Source organism: Salvelinus namaycush, chromosome 25 (assembly GCF_016432855.1).
Source record: "Salvelinus namaycush isolate Seneca chromosome 25, SaNama_1.0, whole genome shotgun sequence".
NCBI classification, from domain to species: Eukaryota; Metazoa; Chordata; class Actinopteri; order Salmoniformes; family Salmonidae; genus Salvelinus; species Salvelinus namaycush.
The window spans coordinates 27,622,476-27,649,209 of NC_052331.1; the positions used below are offsets into that span (position 1 = coordinate 27,622,476).

The 26,734-nt window shown below is 45.1% G+C and overlaps 1 protein-coding gene across 1 annotated transcript; it reads right to left on the minus strand.

Annotated features, from left to right (window-relative positions):
- LOC120020410 (period circadian protein homolog 2-like) lies at window positions 1-24,973 on the minus strand. Its single transcript, XM_038964055.1, is given in 21 exon segments — window positions 1-1,258; window positions 1,509-1,659; window positions 3,152-3,320; window positions 3,638-3,857; window positions 7,588-8,594; window positions 8,956-9,222; window positions 9,735-9,965; window positions 10,671-10,792; window positions 11,226-11,418; window positions 11,704-11,812; window positions 11,953-12,241; window positions 12,441-12,594; window positions 12,739-12,845; window positions 13,816-13,894; window positions 14,035-14,177; window positions 14,559-14,610; window positions 15,781-15,982; window positions 16,277-16,398; window positions 16,555-16,805; window positions 19,011-19,727; window positions 24,853-24,973. Coding segments are annotated over 20 exon segments (4,629 nt in total). The 5' UTR covers window positions 19,592-19,727; window positions 24,853-24,973; the 3' UTR covers window positions 1-1,078.
- Window positions 24,974-26,734: the final 1,761 nt, after the last annotated feature.

A 26,734-nucleotide genomic window follows, 5' to 3' on the forward strand; every position in this document is an offset into this window, starting at 1 on the left:
TACAGGAACAATGGTGGCCATCTTGAAGCATGTGGGGACAACAGACTGAGATATGGAGTGATTGAATATGTCCGTAAACACACGGTAAACACACGGTAAACACATGTATATTGGTCCAAGTTCTCTTATGCTGGTTTCTTCCTATATTTATATTGTGAGACTCAGAACATAGAAACACATATACTGTACATATGCTTTCCTAGCAGATATTATTCTCTGGTATAAAAATAGAGTATCTCTTTGAAACCATTGGGGGTAAAATAACATTTCACCAACCATTTACAGGTGCTTCAAATTATATATATTTTTCTCATATTGAGAGATAGTTGAAAAACAGCAAGTCCACTAAATATTCTTGGCTACCATCAACACAAAAACAAGGCTATAAGTCTTAAACCTCTTCAGTGAAAGCATTCATTTTAATCAGTGAAACAACACAGGAAAAGAGATGGAATTGAAAGAACAGTGTTTTGCACACACTGGAACTCACTCATTTGACATTTTAGTAATTTAGCAGACGCTCGTATCCAGAGTGACTTACAAAAGGAATTAGGGTTAAGTGCCTTGCTCAAAGGCACCTCGATAGATTTTCCACCTAGTCGGCTCGCCGATACAAACCAGCGACCTTCAGGTTACTGGCCGATCGCTATTAACCGCTAGGCGACCTGCCCACCGCTAGGCGACCTGCCCACCGCTAGGCTACCTGCCCACCGCTAGGCTACCTGCCCACCGCTAGGCTACCTGCCCACCGCTAAGCTACCTGCCCAACCTCAATCTCATCTTCTTTTTCTCTCTCTCACACATTCCCACACAGAAAATTAATTGACCAGGCGGGCCGTTGGTCTCTCAGGTTGTAGCAGAGTTTCCATATGGTTTAGCTGGTTGTAGAAAAGGTGTGTACCACCAGCAGGACGCATGCAGTACTAGGTAGTCCAATATGGTCATTCCCTGGTCAGGGACAGCTGTTGGTCTGAGGGTGGGACTCGGTCAATAATTGATGTCGCTTGAGAACTAGTCTTGGGCGGAAGTGCTGATTTTACAATCAACAGCGGTGGGTGGATTCAGGGTGTGGATGTGGCTATGATGATCCAAGGCCAGAAGAGGGGCAAGGGCAGGTGTCTGTGTTTAAGGGCTCCTCGCTGGGCTTCCTGGAGGGGCTGACCTCCCCAGTCTCAGTCTCTGTGTCTCCCATGTCTAGGTCAGACTGCTCCTCAGACATCACTGCCTCTGGAGCATCCTCCTCACAGCACACACAGGCCTAAACAAAACAACACACACACATCTGTTAGTTAATGTTAGACTTGCTTTTGACAATCGTGAATGACTGCCCCGAGTATAAGAGAGAGAGAGAGTAAGAGAGAGTGAAAGAAGGAGAAAGAGAAAAAGAAAGGAAGAGAAAGAGAGTGATTGTGAAAAAGAGAGGGAGGAAAGAGAGAGGAAGAAAAAGAGAGAGCGTTAAAGAGAAAGCAATAGAGCGAGAGAGCCATACAGAGAAAGAGAGAGCTCACCTTGACGTCCATGACCTTGGGCAGCCCTCCACTCCTCATCCAGGGGTGGACCTCTACCAGTTCCCTCTGCTGCTCCCCATTGAAGCATGGCTGACTCTTCTGCATCCCACGCAGCCTCTCTCTGTCCTCTCTGAGAAACCTCTCGATGCCCCTGAGTAGACCAAGGGACATACACAGTATTCTGAACCATGGGACCTTTGTGACCAGGGAAAAGATACTCAAACAGTAAGAATACTATTGGACATACAGGTAACACAGAGAGTGGTATTGGGTATTAGGGTGTCGGGAAAGGTATGTCTGGTTAGTGGTTAAAAAATGTGTATTTGGTATGAGGGAGTCATGTGTATCAGATGACAATTTGATATAATTGATCTTCATGGTTAACTAGATTGGGTGTCTGGTACCTGGAGAGTAGTCAAACTAGCATTTAAGAAACCACCCATTTACTCTCAATCCACCTTGTCTAACAACTGTGGGTCTTTGTGTAAAAGCCCCATCTGGTGGACATAAGTCAGAACTGCAATTTTACTTTAATATTAGCAAAGCTTTTAACACAAATGGTCAATTATAATTCAGCATGCCAGGTGAATATGGTAAGGGAGTGGGAAACAACAAGGGTGTACAGTGCAATGTACTAGGAAAGTATTTCCCAAAAATCTAGAGTGCTGTGTCCCATCTAAACATTTTCTTATGGCCTACCAAAAAATACCCAACAAATATTTAAAACCCCAGCATTCACAGCCACTCATCATGCCCTGGGTAGAAGCTGCCTGTAGTCACAGATCTAGGATCAGTTTATCCTCCCCCATCCCAAATCCCAAACTGACCCCAGATCTGCATCCACAGACAACTTTCTCTTACTCCAGGGCACATTGCGAGCTGCCTCTCTCCGGTCTCCTCCAACTCACCGCGAGGGCATCAGATTTTTTATTATTATTTATTGAACCTTTTTTTAACTAGGCAAGTCAGTTAAGAACAAATTCTTATTTACAATGATGGCCTACCCCGGCCAAACCCTAACGATGCTGGGCCAATTGTGTGTAAAAGTATAGCTTCCGTCCCTCTCCTCGCCCCAACCTGGGCTCGAACCAGGGACCCTCTGCACACATCAACCACAGTCACTCACGAAGCATCGTTACCCATCGCGCCACAAAAGCCACGGCCCTTGCAGAGTAAGGGGAACAACTACTTCTAGGTCTCAGAGCGAGTGACGTCACCGATTGAAACACTATTAGCGCGCACCACCGCTAACTAGCTAGCCATTTCACATCGGCCACATGTGCGCCACCCTATGTGACTCCCAATCATTGCTGGTTGTGATACGGCCTGGAATCAAACCAGGGTCTGCAGTGATGCCTCTACTACTGAGATGCAGTGCCTCAGACCGCTGCACCACTCGGGAACCCTGATAGGTCAACATGTGGTCCCGTGTGGCTCAGTTGGTAGAGCATGGCGCTTGCAACGCCAGGGTTGTGGGTTCAATTCCCACGGGGGGACCAGGATGAATATGTATGAACTTTCCAATTTGTAAGTCGCTCTGGATAAGAGCGTCTGCTAAATGACTTAAATGTAATGTAAATGTAAACATGACCTTGTTGTCAGCGTTGGGGGTGACCAAACACGGCGGGTCCTGCAGTACATACTTGTCGTGTTGGCCCTGCTCCATCTTCATTGGCGGCACCTCCATGACGCTACTGCTTCTCCTACTATCGCAGCCGGTGGAGTGCCCTTTGACCTTCTGGCTGCTGTTTCGGGAGGAATCCATGCTGCCAAAGTAGTTTCTGATCTTTTTGCTGGTGTGGCTGCTGCATACTTGGGGGGAGAATAACAAAACAGAGTTAGGATATTTTACTTTTGAATCACCAGAGTTCTAGTCTCAAGTGCTTTATACATGAAGCAACAAATGGTTGAATGTAATGTCTTGCTGCCATGTCATTCTGTCATGTGTTTGTTATTGTCCCTGCCAGTCTTGTTCAGAAAATATGCTTAATAATAGGTTTTACAGTTTTAGATGGGAAAACCCCCTCAATACGGTTACAGGAGTTATGTTTGGTACAGTGCAAGTGACTGGGATAGGAACAAATGTCTGACAAACGTACAAAAAGTCTATGGTAGGTGTGTGTACAGACCTGTGCCATTGCCAGATACACCACTAGTTGACGTTCCACTAGCTGACGTTCTACATCCCGACGTCCTGCTATTATTAGACCTTCCACTGTTAGACGTTCTAGCTGAGGTTCCACAGTCATTAGACCTTGAACCCATGAACCCTGAGGTGGCTGAGTGAGAGTCTGTATGGCGCAGGATGTCAAGCATGTCGCTAGGGTTACCGTCACCTGGCAAACTCACCTGCAAGACAGAGGTCAAAGGAAAGGTCAACAAACAGAAGGTCCACTCTCAAGTCGTATTGGTGTCTTTTTTCTTTAATCAGTCCCATCCTTTCTTTCTTGCTACTCTGCTCCTTTAATTCCTTATCATGATCCGAGAGGCACCTCAACCATATTGTCCTGAAATATTCATCCAACAGAGACCTGGTTTACTGTAACTACGGTAACTTTTCTTTCGTGCATTCTAACAATGGAGGAACTGGAAGTTTAGTGAAGCCACACCAATCCAGCCATACTTCTCCTGACACGTTGGCAAAATTTGATTTACCTGTATGCCAAAAGCCATCTTTTTTTGAATGAATTTTTACGATATAGCCAATTCTGACTTTGCAACTGGCCCATCTAGCGGAAATTTCTCAGTTCTGCCTCGAGGACAACATTCATGACAATAAACATCAACCTGCAGAGCAGACAGAGCTGAGATTTAAAGGGATACTTCAGGATTTTGGCAATGAGGCCCTTTATCTACTTCCCCAGAGTCAGATGAACTTGTTGATACCATTTGTATTTTTCTGTGTCCAGTATGAAGGAAGGTAGAGGTAGTTTCGCAAGCCTATGTTAACATAGACTTACAGTCATTGTGCTAATGCTAGTTAACATTGGCTCGCAAAACTACTTCTAACTTCCTTCATACTGGACATAGAGACATAAACATGGTATCCATGAGTTCATCTGACTAGTGAAGCAGATAAAGGGCCTCAATGTCAAAAAATACTGAAGTATCCCTTGAACACCCTTGGCATGTTTCCACTGTTTTGACCGATTTTGATGTCAAAATATGTTTAAAAACTATAGTCTGTGCCTTTAAAGTTGTACTCCAGCCTCCTTTTCAGACCAGAGGAATTGGTGAAACTATAACATCATATCACAGTAAAAGCATTCTTGAAATATTGAGGAAAATGTCAAATTAATCTATAGCCTATGTGCCGGACCGCCACTTGGCTGCCAGCTGAAGACAATATAGGATTGACTTGTGAATACCTTACGGATTAAGCAGCCTTTTAAACATCCTAACCCTAGCCTAACACCTCCAGTCTAAAAACAACACTTTCGTAGTGTTGCTGCGATTTTGGGGAATCTCAACATTACTGCCATAACCTCACACCGACTCTCTGTTATTTTTTATTACATTTTTTTTTCACCTTTATTTAACCAGGTAGGCCAGTTGAGAACAAGTTCACATTTACAACTTCAACCTGGCCAAGATAAAGCGAAGTAGTGCGACACAAACAACAACAGAGTTACACATGGAATAAACAAAAGTACAGTCAATAACACAATAGAAAAAGTCTATATACAGAGTGTGCAAATAGAGTGAGGAGGTAAGGCAATAAATAGGCCATAGTAGCGAAGTAATTACAATTTAGCAAATTAACACTGGAGTGATAGATGTGCAGATGATGATGTGCAAGTAAAAATACTGGTGAGCAAAAGAGCAAAAAAGTAAATAAAAACAATATGGGGATGAGGTAGGTAGATTGGATGGGCTATTTACAGATGGGCTGTGTACAGTTGCAGCGATCGGTAAGCTGCTCAGATAGCTGATGCTTAAAGTTAGTGAGGGAGATATGTCTCCAACTTCAGCGATTTTTGCAATTTGTTCCAGCCATTCGCAGCAGAGAACTGGAAGGAAAGGCGGCCAAAGTAGGTGTTGGCTTTGGGGATGACCAGTGAGATATACCTGCTGGAGCGTGTGCTATGGGTGGGTGTTGCTATGGTAACCAGTGAGCTGAGATAAGGCGGAGCTTTACCTAGGCAGCGTGAGTGAAGGAGGCTTTGTTGTGAAATAGGAAGCCGATTTTTGGATTGGAGATGTTTAATATGAGTCTGGAAGGAGAGTTTACAGTCTAGCCAGACACCTAGGTATTTGTACTTGTCAGAACCGTCCAGAGTAGTGATGCTAGTTGAGGGGGGGGGCAGCGATCGGTTAAAGAGCATGCATTGAGTTTAACTAGTGTTTAAGAGCAGTTGGAGGCAACAGAAGGAGTGTTGTATGGCATTGAAGCTCGTTTGGAGGTTTGTTAACACAGTGTCCAAAGAAGGGCCAGATGTATACAGAATGGTGTCATCTGCGTAGAGGTGGATCAGGGAATCACCCGCAGCAAGAGCGACATCGTTGATATATACAGAGAAAAGAGTCGGCCCGATAATTGAACAGAGGTTCTGACAACAGGCCCTCCGATTTGACATACTGAACTCTATCTGAGAAGTAGTTGGTAAACCAGGTGAGTCAGTCATTTGAGAAACCAAGGCTGTTGAGTCTGCCGATATGAATACGGTGATTGACAGAGTCGAAAGCCTTAGCCAGGTCGATGAAGACGGCTGCACAGTACTGTCTTTTATCGATGGCGGTTATGATATCGTTTAGGACCTTGAGCGTGGCTGAGGTGCACCCGTGACCAGCTCGGAAACCGGATTGCACAGCGGAGAAGGTACGGTGGGATTCGAAATGGTCAGTGATCTGTTTAATAACTTGGCTTTCGAAGACTTTAGAAAGGCAGGGCAGGATGGCTATAGGTCTGTAACAGTTTGGGTCTAGAGTGTCACCCCCTTTGAAGAGGGGGATGACCGCGGCAGCTTTCCAATCTTTAGGGATCTCAGACGATACCAAAGAGAGGTTGAACAGACTGGTAATAGGGGTTGCAACAATGGCAGAGGATAATTTTAGAAAGAGAGGGTCCAGATTGTCTAGCCCAGCTGATTTGTACAGGTCCAGGTTTGCCAGCTCTTTCAGAACATCTGCTATCTGGATTTGGGTGAAGGAGAAGCTGGGGAGGCTCGGGCAAGTAGCTGCGAGGGGTGCGGAGCCGTTGGCCGGGGTTGGGGTAGCCAGAAGGAAAGCATGGCCAGCCGTAGAGAAATGCTTGTTGAAATTCTTGATTATCGTGGATTTATCGGTGGTGACAGTGTTTCCTAGCCTCAGTGCAGTGGGCAGCTGAGAGGAGGTGCTCTTATTCTCCATTGACTTTAGTGTTCCAAAACTTTTTGGAGTTAGAGCTACAGGATGCAAATTTGTTTGAAAAAGCTATCCTTTGCTTTCCTAACTGACTGTGTGTATTGGTTCCTGACTTCCCTGAAAAGTTGCATATCGCGGGGACTATTCGATGCTAGTGCAGTCCGCCACAGGATGTTTTTGTGCTGGTCTCGGGCAGTCAGGTCTGGAGTGAACCAAGGGCTATATCTGTTCTTAGTTCTACATTTTTTGAAAGGGGCATGCTTATTTAAGATGGTGAGGAAATTACTTTTAAAGAACCACCAGGCGTCCTCTACTGACGGGATGAGGTCAATATCCTTCCAGGATACCCGGACCAGGTCGATTAGAAAGGCCTGCTCGCAGAAGGGTTTTAGGGAGTGTTTGACAGTGATGAGGGGTGGTCGTTTGACTGCGGACTCATAGCGGATGCAGGCAATGAGGCAGTGATCGTTGAGATCCTGATTGAAAACCGCAGAGGTATATTTGGACGGAAAGTTGGTCAGGATAATATCTATAAGGGTAACCATGTTTACGGATTTAGGGTTGTACCTGGTGGGTTCCTTCATAATTTGTGTGAGATTGAGGGCATCTAGTTTAGATTGTAGGACATGTGGTTGGATAAAACGATAGAAAATAGAAACAGGGGAGGGAGAGAGGAAAAAAGCTAAAGAAAGAGAAGACAGTAGGGGGAAAGACAACGAACAGGGTTATGTCATACCTGCTGAAGCGTGATCTTCTCCATGGCTTGGCAGACCACACTCCTTCCCTTATCGCGGAAGGTGTTATTCCCCGGGGGATCATCACTGGAGGGCGCTACCACCATGCTGTCCTGCCTCTCCAGGGAGCATGGTGTCTCCTCCAGCTGCAGTAAGTTGAGCTGCAGGGGCGAGCTGCACCGTGACTAGAACACTGGAGGGGAGGGCACTTGGTCCCTGCCGTCCATGGACCCAGGCGTGGAGCCCCGAGAATGGGTGGTTTCCCCAGAAGGCTTGGGGGGCTCCATGGCCATGGAAGAGAAAGGCTGGGTAGGGATTGGGAAGCCTGTCTGGGGGGCGAAGGGGTTCTGGCCCGGGAACTGGGCCTGGATGGTGGAGGATGACTGTGGTGGGAAGGGAAGAGATGTCTGTAGGGGGAAGGGCTGCGGCTGTGTCAGGAAGGGACCCTGGGCAGGGAAGGTGTGGGATGTCTGTGGGAGGAAGGGCTGTGGCTGGGAGGAGTAGCCTGCCGTCTCAACCTGGTAAAAAGGCTGCTGTCCTGGAGCCCCGTTCCCCATTTGAGGGAACATGTAGTTGGGGAGAACTAGAGCCACCACGGGGGTCACCATGGGAGTAGAGAAGGGGGAGGGCCGGATGTTTGGCGGCGGGCACTGGGGATCCTGGTTGCACTGGCTGTCGCCGAAGCCTGGCATTGAATTCTCAGGGCTGGTAGGCATGGTTCCAGCCATGGTGCCCATCCCGGGGTAGACCTGGAGAGGGAAGGCTGGCACTATGTTGGGGTAGGCCAGGGGCGGCAAGGTGGACTGGGAGGAGTTGGAGGGGGACCAGGAGGTCTGGTTGAGGCCCTGATTGAGGAGGTGGGGTCGGGGCTGCTGCTGTCTCTTCCTATGGGACAAAGAACTATCGGACGACTCGTTCTGTTTTACCCGCTTGGACTTGGTCTTCTTGTTGCGCCCGCTTCTACGGGCAGCGGGCTCGGCCTGCCTGCATGGGTGCACAGTGGGCACAGCTGGAGAGGGGGAAAGAGCGGGGGAAGAGAGAAAAAGAGGGTTAGATTACATTATGTATTTGACTGTGAGAAGTTGAGTGTATGAGAGCATTAAGGTACTGTGTGTGTCTGTGTTGAATTGTACTAGCCTATGTCTACAAGCTATTTTGAGTTTGTATTGTACTGTATTGTAATGTACTATAATGTGTTGTAGTGTATTGTAGTGTATTGTATTATAATGTATTGTAATGTATTGTAATGTAATGTAATGTATTGTAATGTACTGTAATGTAACGTAATGTATTGTATTGTATTGTACTGTATTGTATTGTAATGTATTGTAATGTAATGTGTGTAAAGCGTGTTCGCTGCTGTACTCTACCATCAGTGGCACCTTGTCCCTTCTGGCGCTCCAGATATTGGGAACAGTTGGACTGGAAGGCCTGGACTCCCTGAAGCTCCCTGAAGCGACACAGGAAGGCCTGCTCCTCTCTCTGGGTGTGGGTTGCTAGGACCTGCTTGGTCAGACCCAGCTTCTTATAGGGCTCCCTCTGCAGGCTGGGAGGTGAAACAGCACTAGGGGGAGGCCCAGGAGTCTGGCTGACCCGCTCCACCGCCTCCCCACCACCAGATACATCCTCAATGATCTCTGTATGGAGAAAAACAGATAGAGACACATTAGTTCCAGCAGACAACCATGGATGTACAAGTTAGATACAATATATACATAAAACATCCAACCGTTCAGGACATTAAGAGATGAGCAGCTGTGATACCCTCAGCAACATTGATATATATATATATACAGTGATATACATTACAGTGATATACGTTACAAAGAAGCAGATAGGAAGATACATGCAGGACGCCAGTGTGTGCTAGGGTCATCTACTGTATATCACACATCATGGTATAGTCTCGTGGAACCAGACGAGTGTGAATCTCTGGGATTCTGGGAAGCGAGGTTATGCATGGTATATGTATCTTCTGGAAGATGCATGACCTCAGAGTACAGACATGATACTGCACCAATGGTGTGCGATAACATTCAGTACACAACATCTAGCTACATCTATACCCACGTAGGTACACACACACACACAGACCCCACCACCACAAAAAAGAGCAAAAACCCCGAGAACGAGTCCATGTAGTGTATACCTGACTCGGTCTGCAGTTTCTTGTCTCCTACATGCACGATGGTGCTACTGTAGCTACACTGGCTTGTTATTGACACCACACTCTCGGTTTTGCTGCACGGTGGCACAGCGAGGGCCGCCAGGGAGGAGGAGCACACTACCCCTGAGGCTGTGGTCGTAGCCTCAGTCTTTTTGTATGCGATGATGTCATCCACAGGGGTTAGACCAGGCTGAGCCTTAAATAGCGCAGGGTCTGCCAGGGTGACAAGGAGAGACTGAGAGAGGGTGACTAGGGGAGTCACATATAAAGTCCCATAATTGTGGATTATAGAGAGAGAGAGAGAGAGAGAGAGAGAGAGAGAGAGAGAGAGAGAGAGAGAGAGAGAGAGAGAGAGAGAGAGAGAATTTGGCTATGTCTGATTCAGTTGGTTAACCGGTCAAACAGATATTTGGCATGAACTAAAAGATGACCTCTTTATAAATGAAGAGGTATAAATATTATATTTTATTTATTTGTACATAATAAGTATTGATCTTTTGATAAATTGGTATGTGTTCATCCGTTCTGATTCCCTGGCGATCGGTGGAGCCAGATGGAATCTGCAGTGATGTTTTATCAACATTGTCACACCATATCTAATAAAGGTATCTGTGCCTATTCATCTAGCAGTATTATTTGGTTTGAATTGAATTCATCCCACAGGTATCTCCAATTTGAATTAAGAAATTAAGGAAATTCAAACTGTGTATTCAGTCTGAGATTTAATGATGACGGGCAATTCAATTTATGGTGCATTCAATGACTGGTAGAAATGGATAGCGGTGTAGGAAAGGTCACTTGCAATATAGGTTTCATGCAACATCATACCAACCATACTGTAGTCAAGAGTTGTCCATTTTTTATTGTAAGTAATGGAGTAAAGCTAGATAACGTTAGTATAACGTTGGTACAAGGTACCTTCAGATATCTGCATGCGGTTGTCCCCTCCTTTCTGCTTGTCCTCGTCTGAGGACGTGGTGTTGTCAGAAGAGTGGCACTTCCTCTTCCTAGCGATGGGAACGTTACAGCCCTCTAGATATCTATCAAGAGAGACACAGGAGAGACTGCTTTACTTTCTATCTTCATCAAAAACAATAGCCCACGATGTAACTACCATGTAATTGGGTAGCAGTAAGTTTAAATAGCAGCTACGTAGTACCTACCACTCTCCTTCCCACATAGCTACCCAGAAATAGTACCTATAAGTATTTTGCCCCATAAAAGACAAACTAGATGAATAGAGAGATGACTGCCTAGATGACCAGAGAGATGTTCAGCACAGGAGGCTGGTGAGGGGAGGACGGCTAATAATAATGTCAGGAACAGAGCGAATGGAATGGTTTGATACCATTCCACTGATTCCGCTCCAGTCATTACCACGAGCCAGTCAAATTAAGGTGCCACCAACCTCCTGTGATGTGCAGATAAATGATTAGCAAGATTTAAAAAATAAGTGACTAGTTAGAAGCTGACCTGATGACGTTGTCCAGACAGCTGATCTGTTGGTAGGAGTAGACCGCATGGTCGTTGAAGGCCAGCTGCTCCTCCTGTACTGCAGGACTGCAGTTCTCCAGGGGGGTGGCCCCACTGTCCCTCCAACACAGAGGTGCCACGGGGGCTGCAGTGTCCTTGAGACGCACCACTGCTGGACTCTTCTGGAGGAACTCTGCTAGGGAGAGGGCAACGGTCAGGACTGGAATGGGCATGAATATGAACATTCTGTTACCACCTGACTACACCCATATAACTACACCCATGTATTAAACACACACATATACATCTCGCTCAACACATACACATCTCGCTCAACACATACACACGCATTCATATCTGTACATCCACACACATCCACTCCCCACTTTACATGATCAAATGCACACACAAGCATATCTCAAAAAGTATTTTTCCTGCAGATTGTAAATATTTGTTTTGGTTTTCTTGTGTGACTTACTGCCAGGGTTCTTCTTGGTCTCAGACCTGGCTGAGGAGGAGGCTTTGTAAATTTGTTGTTCCTGACTGTTCTGGAGGTGGATACCTTTACAGATCCCCTGGAATGACCTCTGCTGGGGAGGAGAGAAGAGACATGCTCACTATCATGGAGAGAGAGAGAGAGAGAGAGAGAAAGAGGGGAGGGAGAAATAGACTGGGAAAAGTGAGAGAAAGAGATAGACAGGTAAAACAGAGGTAGAAGGGTACTCACAGGTTTGGCCCAGCTGCTCTCCCCCTCCTCCTCGATGCGTGTCCTGATTGGGCTGCTACCATTGCTGTTGATGTCTCTGGATGAGCGTGTGTTGCTCTCGCTGGTCATTCCCTGGGATGCTGCAAGGTGGTCGTTGCTTCCCACATGCCCACTGGAGCTAGTGCTGTGAACCGGCTGTAGTAGCAGTCTGTGGATCTGCTCAGTGATCTCCTGGACTTCAGAGTCCATGATCTTGGTCTCTATGAGGGCAGGGAGCGGGGCCTCGAACACATCCTCATTCACCGGGCCCCTTCCAGTGGAAACAACCATATTATCATTATTAGCAGTAATTTCTAGAACAATAGACACAGCATAATAAAGTCTTTTTTTGCCATTTAAAAAAATTATGCCAAGATACTGTAACACAAAAAAAGTGCTGAGCAGGGAGAAGTGCCAAGATACTAAAAAAGTTCCAAGATAGGAAAACATTGTGCTAGGCAGACACTCACATGCGGACTGTGTGCCTCCCGATGATGAAAGAGACCCTACGGCTCCAGGGATTGACAAAGCTGGACCAGCTGGTGTCGATGATGGCGTACTCTCCGTTCCGCGTGCAGAACCTGATGGAGGAGTGGTCGAACGGCTGGCCAGCATACTGAAGGACTATGGATTGGAGAGAGAGAAAAGGGAATATAAATGTCACTAAAATATCCTGTAAAGGGACATTCCATTTGTTTTGTATGCAGCCCAGTGATGTAATAATTAAAAGTGTAATAATTGTTCATGTGTTGTTCTAGTTTGACTTACTCCTCTTGTGAATGGCCAACATGATCTGCCTGTCGTTGGGGTGCATGAGAAGAAGGACTGGGGTGCCAATCAGATCCTGGGGGAGGTAACCAAGGAGAGGAACAGCCCTGGAACACACACACAATGACATCATGAGTCAGCAATCAGCGTACAATATTACTACCCCAGGAGGTTGGTGGTACCTTAATTGGGAAGGACAGGCTCGTGGTAATGGCTGGAGCGCAATCAGTGGAATGGTATAAAAAAAGGACCCTGGGACTAAACACCTCTCTCTGCAACTGGATCCTGGACTTCCTGACGGGCCATCACCAGGTGGTAAGGGTAGGCAACAATACATCTGCTACGCTGATCCTCAACACCGGGTTGCAGTTGCCTGGTATGGCAACTGCTCGGCATCTGACCGTAAGGCGCTATAGAGGGTAGTGCATATGGCCCAATACATCACTGGGGTCAAGCTTCCTGTCATCGAGGACCTACTGTATATACTAGTCGGTGTCAGAGAAAGGCCCAAACAATGGTCAAAGACTCCAGCCACCCAAGTCATAGACTGCTCTCTCTGCTACCGCACAGCCATAAGTCTGCTGAACAATTAATAAAATGACCACCCGGACAATTTACATTGACCCCCGTACACTGCTGCTACTCATTTTTAATTGTCTATGAATAGTCACTTTACCCCTACCTACATGTACAAATTACCTCGACTAACCTGTACCACCGCACATTGACTCTGTACCTGTGCCTTCTGTATATAGCCTCGTTATTGTTATGTAATCTTATTGTGTTACTTTTTAATTTATTTTTTACTTTAGTTAATTTAGGAAATATTTATTGAACTGCATTGTTGGTTAAGCATTTCATGGTAAGATCTAAACCTGTTGTATTCGGCGCTTGTGACAAATAACATTTGATTTGATTTGAAATACATCAAACACATTGTTTCAATGTGTTTGATGCCATTCAATTTTCTCTGTTCCAGCCATTATTATGAGCCGTCCTCCCCTCAGCAGCCTCCACTGATTACTAGATCATAATCCCAATACAAACACATTATCAGAAAAATGTTTGGTGTCTTGCCTCTCGTCCACATCCTGGAACACACAGCTAGGAGTGTGTGTGGTGGTGAAGATGCGCTCGTCGCTAGGAATTCTGGGAGCTGTAGGCAAATTAAAACACTGTTAACACCACTGTTCCCACACACTAATCGCACTGTTATACACTATTAAAGATGCAGTTTCAAAAGTATTCAAACAGGCACAACTCAGGTGTTGTGATGGCATTATGATTGGTCCTTACCCTCGTATCCGGAATGCAATCTTTCAGCCAGTAGGAGGCAGCAGAGCTGGTCCTCAGAATGGACCTTGTCCTGCACCTTCATCAGGAAGGGGGTCATACGGAACGGGTAGTACTGCAGGTCCCCCTCACACTCCTTACCCCCACTACAAAACACAGGAGAGAGTGGACAAAGTCAGCAAGTCACTAAAGCAGCAACAAAACCAATATAGCCTATAGTATGATAATGATTGACCGTTTGTGTCAGTGGATTTCCCTTCTTCAGCAGCTATTTCACAGAGTTCAGCTCTACTATGCTGCTTGGGTTTTTACCTGCCTCTTGGGAGCAGAGTTGAGCCGTAGTTTTACTTTAACAACAACTATGAATAGTGAGTGTGTGCATGCATGTATACGTGTACGTGTGTGTCAGAGAGGAGCGAGATGAGACCAGCCGAGACCCAAACTAATTTAAATCTATTCAAAGTGGGAAAAGGGAATGAATAGAAACGCAAAGAGAAGCTGGCACACGGTCATAGCCCTACACACACCTGATCCGACAGAAGAACGATTTCTCCCGCATGCAATCCGACGGGGAGGACTCTGAAAAGAGAAGAGGGGAAGGGGAACATTTTTTAATTCAAAAGAAGCCTCTACTTCCTCGGCTTACTGACGACCCTCGCCTCAATGTTTCCATGCCTACACTACGCATGTTTTCCAAGCTCTTATTAATCCCTCTGTGTTACCTGGCTTTAGGGACTCTGTCATTGATTTGTATTGTTTAGCATGGCTGACTAGGGTATGGCGACTAGACTCAAATCCAGGTAAATGTTTTCATGTTTTCCTAGCAACGGTTCAGCGTGTGCTGTTGTAACGGATGTGAAATGGCTAGCTAGTTAGCGGGTACGCGCTACTAGTGTTTCAATCAGTTACGTCACTTGCTCTGAAACCTAGAAGTAATGTTGCCCCTTGCTCTGCAAGGGCCGTGGCCTTTGTGGAGCGATGGGTAACGATACTTCGTGGGCGACCGTTGTTGATGTGTTCAGAGGGTCCCTGGTTCGCGCCCTGGGCGAGGGGACGGTTTAAAGTTATACTGTTACATTGATGCTGTTGACCCGGATCACTGGTTGCTGCGGAAAAGGAGGAGGTTGAAAGGGGGGTGAGTGTAACGGATGTGAAATGGCTAGCTAGTTAGCGGGTACGCGCTACTAGCGTTTCAATCAGTTACGTCACTTGCTCTGAAACCTAGAAGTAATGTTGCCCCTTGCTCTGCAAGGGCCGCGGCTTTTGTGGAGCGATGGGTAACGACGCTTCGTGGGTGACTGTTGTTGACGTGTGCAGAGGGTCCCTGGTTCGCGCCCGTGTCGGGACGAGGTGACGGTTTAAAGTTATACTGTTACACTGTTTTAAATGAATTTGTTTTCCGATCATTATAACTACATGGGATTTGCCTGTAAAGAGTTGTGAGTGTCTCAAAAGGGCGCTATAGATTTCAAAATAATGATTCACTATCATTAGGATTGGGGACCACTCTTAAAGCCAGCTGTAATGGGTAAACATGCATGTTTTCTTTTCCACCTTACCTTAATCTTTTTGTGCACACCTTGTGATGTATCTAAAACTGTTTATAGACTGTCTATAAGAGATTATAAATTAAAGAGGGTGTTAGCTACCTGCTCCGGTGCACATGCTTCAGGAGGGCGGGCGGTAGGGCATGCTTATAAGTGTTTAACGACTGTCCATGGTTATAAGCGTTCTTAGAGGGGTCATTACCTGCTCCTGTGCACATGCTCCAGGAGGGCAGGCGGTAGGGCGTGGTGAAGCTGTAGAAAACACTGACGTCTTGGGGAGTCAGGAACTCCACAAACTTAGCGTCCTTGAAGACACCCCTTTTACAGTTGAGGATAGAGGCAGCCTGGTCTGAGATGTAGACGATCTTCCCTGTGATCAGAGATATCGCTACCGCAAAGTTGTCCTGGAGGGACACACAGGAATACGTATGAGAAAAACATGCATATACAGTACACACACAGCTGCAAGCGTGGATTATTCCTAATCGCTGGGATATCTGATCTGTTGTTGTTCAGACACTGTATGTCAAATAAGGACAGAGATGGACACAGGTGTGGGCATGACTATGAGTCACGCTATCAATGTACTTTGGTATTGTTAGGTTCTGTTTACAACTGCTTTATGTATTTAAGGTAAAATTGTCTCTTTTTCATGCTTTGAAGGTGTATTCAGAGGAAATAGGGTGTTAGTAACTTACATTGTTTTTGAGGGTGTACTCTGAGGTGATGCTGTCTATCTCCTTGATGGTGTAAGAGGACACATCCAGGCCGGATGGCTGACTGTTCTTGGTCATCAACAGCTGGTAGTACACCTCATTGGCTGAAACACAACAACACAAACCCACATTGGTTTCTTATTGGCCTTTTAAGATACATTAGACAACAACAAACTATAATGTAATGATGCTAAATACATAATCAAATCACATGTTCAGGCTTACTACCCAGAATGCTTTGCGGTTGAGTTATCTCTTACCTTCCACCTGTTTGACACAGCGCAGGGCGTATTTCAGAGTGTTGAGGGAGCTGGACTTGTTGCCCTTGTTCCTCTTGTCAGCAGGAAGGTGGCGCTTGAGCTCCTTCAGGGTCCTGAGAAGCTCCTTCTGGGTCTTGGCCTTAGCTGACTCCTCACTACTGCAGCCGCTGGTGGAAGGGTTATCCTGCTCAGAACTCAGCAGGCTGAAAGCATTGGAACTACTGGGAGGAGAGGGGCTGTGGGAGTTAGAGCTGGGGAGACAGACAGAGAGAGATTATTAATGACATAAAGTAACATGTTTTCATTGAAAATTGTTTCAAACCACTAGAATTAAATTGTTATAAGCAAAAGTGCTACACTAAAAATAGACTCCAAAGCTACTACCATATACACGTATGCACCCATTGATGAATTATTTAATTCCTCAATCGTGGACAATAAGTGGATTTCATGTTTATGACGAGGGTATTTTCCACAATATCTTACAGAAATGATTTTAAATGAAATAGCAAAACAAAGTCCTTGAGTTTTGCATGAAATGAGTGGGTTCATTTCTTTGCCCATCTGGTACAATGGCTTGGAGTTTGCTCTACTTTTATTGTGTTCAGGAGAGTACAATGCTACAATGGTACATGGATACCGGAGCAGCTCTTAAAAATTATATTTGCCTTTTTGTTATCCCCATCCATTCCGCAGTAGTCTGGGTTCCTGTCTCTGTAACATTCCACTCCTTGTACTCCGTAAAATGTGCCATCTTTGGCAAATGACACCTTGAGTGGAATGTAATAGCTGAACAAAGACCGGCAACCAGGCTAACTCCACAGAGGATGCCAGGGGAATTCTATGCTGTTTCAATCTCAGGTCAGTCTGACTTTCCTCTGTCTTTGAAAGAGCATAATTACATCACCTAGTGGTCAAACAGGGAAATGGTTCCAATCGTTTTTCCACCATTCATTTTTGTGTTTCGTGTAGGCTTACCCCGGCGTGACGTTGTGATAACCATGTAAATCTTTATCGGACAAGGTGACTTATATCAATATATTTACTCTCAGATTCGAAAATGCTAATTAGCATCAAAGTATGGAAAAAATGAATGGTGGAAAAACGATTAGAAACATTTTCCAGTTTGACCACAAGGTTTTATGGGTATTATGACTCTGTGGTACTCTATTGTGTCTTTTTGAAGCAAAGACTGGACCATGGCACAGGTTTTGGCCCTGTAAACTGGATTGTGTGTGTGTGTGCGTTAATGTGTGTGTGAGAATCTGTAGTAAGTATGAGCCGATGTGTGTTTTTGTGTCACAGGCATTAGCCTAAAGGCTTAGCAAGAGCGCTAATACATCCAAAAGCTATAAACAGCTGTGGAAGACAGCCAACTCATGAAATATAATTCAGGTGTATTTAAATAGTAGCTCAGAATAGAAATCACATTTAGAAATAGCCGCTCTAAGCATTTAGAGATCTAATTATATAAAAGAGAGCCACCTAAAGTATCAGCGGCATCTGCTTTTGGCATTAACAGAGTGGTCTGGCAAACGGTTGCAACTAATTATAGAGGTAGGTAAATAGAATAAGCTAATTATATAATGATAGTAAGAGCAGCTGTAGGCCTCCCCACTGTTGCAGTGGAGCTGACAGGTACATACTGTATTGTCACAGAGTGGAGACAGGAAGCGAAAGACAACTTCACCATATGACACACAAGTACTGCGACCTCAGCAAAAAAATACCTCGATCACTCTTTGCTTTAATGAGAAGTTCCACACAATCAAGATGTGCTCCAGTGCCTTTCTCTTCAATGAGTGTTTTGAGGTGTTTTCAGCCCAGCTGCTGAGGAATAAGGAGGGGGCAGTGTGTCATTAGGGTGGTGAAGTGGGCACCGCCATCCAATTACAACCACTCCATTGTCAGCTTCCATAGGTTCTCAATGGGGTCCATCATTACTTTCTATGGGGTTTTCACTTCTCTCTGTGAGGGTCTCACTTCCAATATGTGGTCCATCATTTCCTGTCTATGGAGCAGCCTGCATGGGCACCATGGGGAGAGAAGTGAGAGACAGGGTCCCGCTGTCAGTATCTAGGGCATGTCAGATGTAGACCAGCATGTGCCAACAGAGGAAGATAGAGGGATGGAGGGACCCTGATACAACATGAAAGACAGCCACCATCTCTAACGGCTTCAGAATGTGCTGCCAGTGAGTCATATTGATGTCAACCTACGTCAAAGGGGGACACAGACACAACAACAGAGGATGATAAAAAGGACATGCATCATCATGTAGCCTTGGATTTAGATGGGATGTTGATGATGTGTGGTGTTGGATCAACTAATACTGTCAACTCTTCCTAGTCTGATGGGCTGCCGGCAAAATAAGACTGGTAAAAAGGTACCCATCTAGAAATGCGGTCTATTCTAACCCCTCCCAAAAACGAACTAAAGCACACTCCCTCACTGACCGCTTGTTGCTCCCAGACGACTCCAGGAGAGCCGAGTCTCTGCTGTTGCCATTGGAGCTACCCGTCGACTCGTTTCCGTGACTCTCGTTTCCATGGCTTCCGTGGCTCTCGTTGCCGTGTGACTCGGTCCCGCTGGATCCACTGCTCTTCATGTCCACGTCGTCGTGGAAGGAACGTGAGCAGGCGCTCCTACGGCCACTGTGGGGTGAGGCCGAGGGGTCCTGGCAACTGCTGTCACTGCCTTCTGAGGCTAGACCCAGGCCTGGACCAACCTGGCTATAGCTGCACCTACAATGAAGCTGGGCTATGGAGCTGCACCCTGAGGCCCCCCTGGCCATGGAGCTGCACCCTGAGACCCCCCTGGGCATGGAGCTGCACAAGGATTCCCCCCTTCCCATGGAGCTGTACCCTGAGGCCCCCCTAGCCATGGACCTGCACCCTGAGGCCCCCTTAGCCATGGACCTGCACCCTGAGGCCCCCTTAGCCATGGACCTGCACCCTGAGGCCCCCTTTGCCATGGACCTGCACCCTGAGGCCCCCCTGGCCATGGAGCTGCAGCCTGGGTCTGAATCATCCGACATTGGAGGAAGGGAGGTGTGGTGTGTTGAGGGTTTAAACCAGAGAAGTGCTGAGTAGAGGATGGAGGAAGCAAAACTTAATCACCCCATTGTCCACAAGACGCCAAAGAGAATGGATGGATGAGCTGCAGAGAGTTTTCTGGAAGAGAGGAAGAGGAGGGTCAGTTAGCTACACTATTGTTGTGACTATTTCTTACAATGTTAAAACCATTTAAGCACACCATGCACAATTAAATAAATCCCAGGAACAAATATATAATTTGATACAGTAGAATTCCTCTGAAGCTATCAGACAAGAAACACCTAGACAAGACCCCCAAAGGTGTCACCTGCCCCTGTCTTCTGCCCTGTAACACAACAGAGCTAGCTAGATATTGGCTATCCCAGTACCTATATCAGTTCTATCTAGACCTCTGGGATCTATCCAAGTGAGGACCAGGCCAGGGGATGGTCCATCAAAGCGGAACCCACCGACGGTACTCCTTATTGGGGTAGCCCCCTGCCCTTTCTCCCCTCTCTGGGGAGCTCAGTTGAACCTGTAACTTGTCTAGGCAGGGCTAGAGTCAGGCCAGCTCAGTGTATGAGTCTACTACACTATCCTTTCAAAGGGTCTCCCAGTCCCTGACAGACATGAAACGTGCCAAACCAAACCATTGTGTTCTGTAAACAGCAGTTGGCACGGCCGCGGTGGAAAAGTAACTCTCCTCTGCACTTAAGTCCACATGCCTTCACGCAACATACTGTCCTCTCTGTAATTGACCAATTGAATTACGGCCTTGTTTATTCACCACATGCACAGGATACAACAGTGTCCAAGACTAGACTTGACCTGTGTCCAGGAAACTGGCCCTCAAAGCCAGGAAACTGGCCCTGTTAGTGATGTATCACTCTCCTCGCTTTGCCCTGAGCAGCATCATATGAATGACACAATGCACCCAATCAGTCATGAACAACACAATGCACCCAATCAGTCATGAACGACACAATGCCCCCAATCAGTCATGTAACGACACAATTCCCCCAATCAGTCATGAACGACACAATGCACCCAATCAGTCATGTAACGACACAATGCCCCCAATCAGTCATGTAACGACACAATGCCCCCAATCAGTCATGAACGACACAATGCCCCCAATCAGTCATGTAACGACACAATGCCCCCAATCAGTCATGAACGACACAATGCCCCCAATCAGTCATGTAACGACACAATGCCCCCAATCAGTCATGAACGACACAATGCCCCCAATCAGTCATGTAACGACACAATGCCCCCAATCAGTCATGAACGACACAATGCCCCCACATCCGTCATGAACAACACAATGCCCCCAATCCGTCATGTAACGCATTGGGCTGCCTGCCAATGTCCTCTGGTTGAATCTACCACTGTTGTCCTCTGGCTGAATCTACCACTGTTGTCCTCTGGCTGAATCTACCACTGTTGTCCTCTGGCTGAATCTACCACTGTTGTCCTCTGGCTGAATCTACCACTGTTGTCCTCTGGCTGAATCTACCACTGTTGTCCTCTGGCTGAATCTACCACTGTTGTCCTCTGGCTGAATCTACCACTGTTGTCCTCTGGCTGAATCTACCACGGTTGTCCTCTGGCTGAATCTACCACGGTTGTCCTCTGGCTGAATCTACCACTGTTGTCCTCTGGCTGAATCTACCACTGTTGTCCTCTGGCTGAATCTCCCACTGTTGTCCTCTGGCTGAATCTACCACTGTTGTCCTCTGGCTGAATCTACCACTGTTGTCCTCTGGCTGAATCTACCACTGTTGTCCTCTGGCTGAATCTACCACTGTTGTCCTCTGGCTGAATCTACCACTGTTGTCCTCTGGCTGAATCTACCACTGTTGTCCTCTGGCTGAATCTACCACTGTTGTCCTCTGGCTGAATCTACCACTGTTGTCCTCTGGCTGAATCTGCCACTGTTACTATAAGGTCATAAACATAATCAGCATAACTTTATGGTGTTGCATTAGTAGTCAATAAAGTAACTTAAAGCATAAAGCATTATTGAATTGAACCACGCCGTGCTGGTGACAGGAGACGTGCTGTCATCATGGGACTATTGTAACTGAACGAGGTTGTACGTTTACTGAGCTACGCAACACTCAGACTACTGACCCATTTCCTCCACAATATCTTTATTACATTACTTCCTGACTACAGAAGCCTGAAATAGAAGAACATGGAAAGAACTACTGGTGTTTTGGGATGACAAAGATAAGCACACTTGTTCTTACACCACCTACTTTCACACTTACACTGCTGCTCATAGATTATTGATTAGATTCATTACTACCACTACACTGCTGCTAAAATGATTATTGATTAGATTCATTACTACCACTACACTACTGCTAAAATGATTATTGATTAGATTCATTACTACCACTACACTGCTGCTAAAATGATTGTATTCATTACTACCACTACACTACTGCTAAAATTATTATTGATTAGATTCATTACTACCACTACACTACTGCTAAAATGATTATTGATTAGATTCATTACTACCACTACACTGCTGCTAAAATGATTATTGATTATATTCATTACTACCACTACGCTGCTCATTGATTATTGATTAGATTCATTACTATCAGTTAGTCTCTGTAGATGGTTTGTCCTCTGACAAATCAACTGTAAATGTTGGTGTTCCTCAAGGCTCCGTTTTAGGATCACTATTGTTTTCACTATATATTTTACCTCATGGTGATGTCATTCGGAAACATAATGTTAACTTTCACTGCTATGTGGACGATACGCAGCTGTACATTTTGATGAAACATGGTGAAGCCCCAAAATTGCCCTCCCTGGAAGCCTATGTTTCAGACATAAGGAAGTGGATGGCGGCAAATGTTCTTCTTTTAAACTCAGTGTATATCTACCTATCACCCCCACACAGTAACACCCACACACTAACATTTTCCATACACACACTAACACCCACACACTAAGACCCACACACTTACACGTTCTATACACACACTCACACTCACCACCATGCACACACCCACCACTTACGCTGCTGACATACTGTTTACTATTACTATTATTATGTATCCTGCTACCAGTGACTTTCTCCTAATCCCTGTCTACATGTACATATTTAACTCAATTACTCCAGTATACCTGCACATTGTACATGTGGTATTGGCACTGACCCTGTATATAGCTTCCTCTCTTATTTCTCATGTTTTCTTTATTATATATTGTCTTTATTTATTTGTTGTACAATTAATATATTGATTACTGTACTGTTGGCTAGAGCTTGCAATTTAAGCATTTCGCTGTACTTGTGCATGTGACAATAAAACTTGAACTTGAAAGTACTTGCCAGTAGTTATGAATGGAAAGAGGAAGTGAGGGAGATAAGAGGGAGAGGTGTGTTCCGAGCGTGGCCTACTGCCAACCCTTCTCTCTGTTGTTTAAAATGGCCTCATATCTCCATAGTGATTTCCCCTCAAAGGCACTTAAATTGTCTCTCTCCCTCTCGTGCGTCATCCACCTTCTCTGCTCCCTCCCTCCCATCCAAGCCCAGCCCAGCAGCATGCATGGAGCCATACTCTCCAAGTTCTAAAAACGCCTAACAAAACTGCAACCCTCCAAAACAATGAAAAGTTGTTTAAGAAAGTTTGGAGAGTGTTTTAGAGGATCAATAAAGTTGACAGGGCTTGCTATGAATGTATGTAGCCTGCGTTAGCCTGTGGGTGTGACATCACCTCTACCTTTGTCTTGTGATGCTGCTTCCAAGAATATTGTATTTCAACACAAATTCAATCTATTTTACTAGAGTTACTAACCCCAGGGCTACACCGGCCCCACGTGCACCATTGTGAGCATTTAGATTTTGTCTCTCCCCACCAGACGCGATCATGGCACGCAGGTTCAAATACCAAAACCAACTGTGAACCAACTAAATTAATTTGGGGACAGGTCGAAGCAATAACCCTGTTATAGGAAACAATAACCTTTTATATGAAGTAATAACCCTGCTATACGGTAGTAATTAAGAAATTTACTTATGCAGTACTTTCCACTGGTGCACCCCCTCATTTGTATATTCATGTAAAACAAAATAGAACACTGGTAAGTACTATAACCATGTAGTAGTAACACAGAAGTTATAGGTGTAAAGTGTTGCCACTGTAAATATTAAAAAATTACGTAATGGAGAAGACTCATGTAGTAGTGGGTATCGTTAAGCATGTGTGGCCTATTGTGGTCTATGAGGGTTTACTGTATGCCTTTCACAAGCATTTCTTTTTAGAAGGAGGTTCATTTTATAAATTGTGTATGTATAATATTAGAAATAATATAAATAAGTAGGTGAGGACACTGTAGCATTTAGATATGTAGTTTAAACACTTCATTTTAATTTCAAAATGTACAAATAATCTAACTTGTTTGTAAATGTTGGACATTTTAGTAAGTTGGCTATTATTACTGAAGACTAATTTCGGATGAACAAAAAATATTAATCCTCCTCCATACCATTGACCTTATGATTGTGTCTCTCTAGCAAAGAAAAATCTAATAAAATTGGAAAATCAAACACAGCGATTATTGTTTAGTCGGCTAAAAATGACAGGATACAGGATACAACACCGGCTCCATGCGGTGGCGATTTTTCATTTAGGCCTAATGAATGTGTTATAAAACAGCACCGCAAGGCACCCAGCCACTGTCTGGCTTGAAACAATTAAACCAGCCAGCAGCCTGATCAGTTCATAATGTTTTGTACCAATGTTTCACTGCCAGAAAACACCGCAATAGACTTGCCCGTTCAATGCACTAAGCATGTTTTGAAAGATCTCTGACACATGCAATGAGGACTGATCACTCATCCTCACTCAAGCTTGATCATACAGAGGGCAAACATTTGTTATTGTTTTGCATAATTGTTTCTATGTATTGTTTCTATGACTATGGCACAGGCTGCGTATAGACATATAAGGAGCGTTACTAACACTGTCAGTGGGCAGGGCTTACTGTCCCACTATGACCCGCACACTGACAGTCATGCAACGCAACTTTCAAACTCATTTTAAATTATTTTAAATTATTTAAAATATTTTGTCTGTGCCTGTCTAGCTAAGGCACAGACAAAAGTGTTATAATAAAGATGTATATATGCTCTGACCACTCCCAGAGTTTCGAAGACGTAGGCTTTCGTGATACAGTTGAAAATCACCCACAAACACCAAACCATAGGAGCCAACAAAAATATCACAAATTCACCAACCTGCCAGTTCAAGTAGATTCTCGTCTCTTTTCTGTGATTTCAACGACTTCTGTTGGTTTGCAAAACTAATCGTTTTATTTTGCTCACTGGTAATTCAGGCTTTGGTTTGCACACTACACTACTCTACATATAGCGCTCGAGTTTCGTCATAGTATCCCTAGCGCTTTAGAGTGACCTCATTTTGAGCTCCGCCCTTAGCACGAGCTACCGCCTTCCTCTACCCTGCGTTCATTGGCTCAGGTAATTATGTTTCCATGGCAAGTATATGGAAACAGCCCGAGACGTAGGACCATTGGTGAAAAACGATGTCAGTCTCTTTATATAATGATTTCACCTGGAATCCCATGGCCACAACCAGCGTGCAGGGAGTGAGGTCGAAGCAGTACGAGAGACTGTAGGTGAATGGAGCGCTGTCGGTGGTTGGTTCATAGAGGCTCAAACGACTGGCTGTTATCTAACGGTTATACAAGTGTGTGTATTGTCAATGTGGGTGAATTGTTTAACCAAATCCATGCATGGTAATAGCAAAGGAAACTGCTGATGCATAACCAAGTTTCGAAATTGCACCTTGTGTGTTTTATTATTCTAACTCCCAACAGCAAGTTGAGACCTCGACTGTGTTCAGGAAAAAAAAGTATTATTATTATTTTTATGTATTTTTTATTCAAAAAACGTACAGAGGTCCGGACCTCGATGTACTCATATGTATTTTTTTTTAAATTTATTTAACCTTTATTTAACTAGCAAGTCAGTTAAGTCAGTTAAGAACAAATTATTATTTACAACCACGACAACCACACACCACAACAAGAGAGACAACACAACACTATATAAAGAGAGATAAAGAGAGACCTAAGACAATAACATAGCAAGGCAGCAACACATGACAACACAGCATGTTAGCAACACAACATGACAACAACATGGTAGCAAAACAACATGGTACAACCATTATTGGGCACAGACAACAGCACAAAGGGCAAGAAGATAGAGACAACAATACATCACGCAAAGCAGCCACAACTGCCAGTAAGAGTGTTCATGATTGAGTCTTTGAATGAAGAGATTGAGATAAAACTGTCCAGTTTGAGGTTTTGTTGCAGCTCGTTCCAGTCACTAGCTGCAGCGAATTGAAAAGACGATGTAGCTAAGGCCCTGAATAAGAAGTACAGTATTCACCATTATACATCATAAATCTATATTTTCCTGTGTGCATTTGTCAGCACAAGCTTAGGGGAAAACACAGTAGACTTGGCACTGATTAAGGAACAGGTGTTGTTTACATAATGCAGTGTGTTTAAATCTCATCCTTAGGGCTCCCGTGTGGTCTAAGGCACTGCATCTCAGTGCTAGAGGCGTCACTACAGACCCTGGTTCGATCCCAGGCTGTATCACAACCGGCAGTGATCAGGAGTCCCATAGGGCGGCGCACAATTGATACAGTGTCATCCGGGTTAGGGGAGGGTTTGGCTGGGGTAGGCCTTCATTGTAAAGTAAGAATTTGTTCTTAACTGACTTGCCTAGTTAAATAATGGTTAAAAACACACACACACACACACACACACACACACACACACACACACACACACACACACACACACACACACACACACACACACACACACACACACACACACACACCAAATCAACAGAATAGCAGCAGATGGTAGTCAAGAATAGCCATTCTTAACTGCTATCACTGGCCGTTGCTATGCATCCGTCCCATCCGTGCAGACAACGTGAGAAAGTAGTCCTGTCTGATGCCAAGAGCATGCATCTGCACGCACACGTACTAATACACCTGACTCTCCTAATGTTCTAGTATAGCGCCACAGGGCCTGATGTTCTGTCTTTGGCCTTTAGTACCAACATGAAAATACTA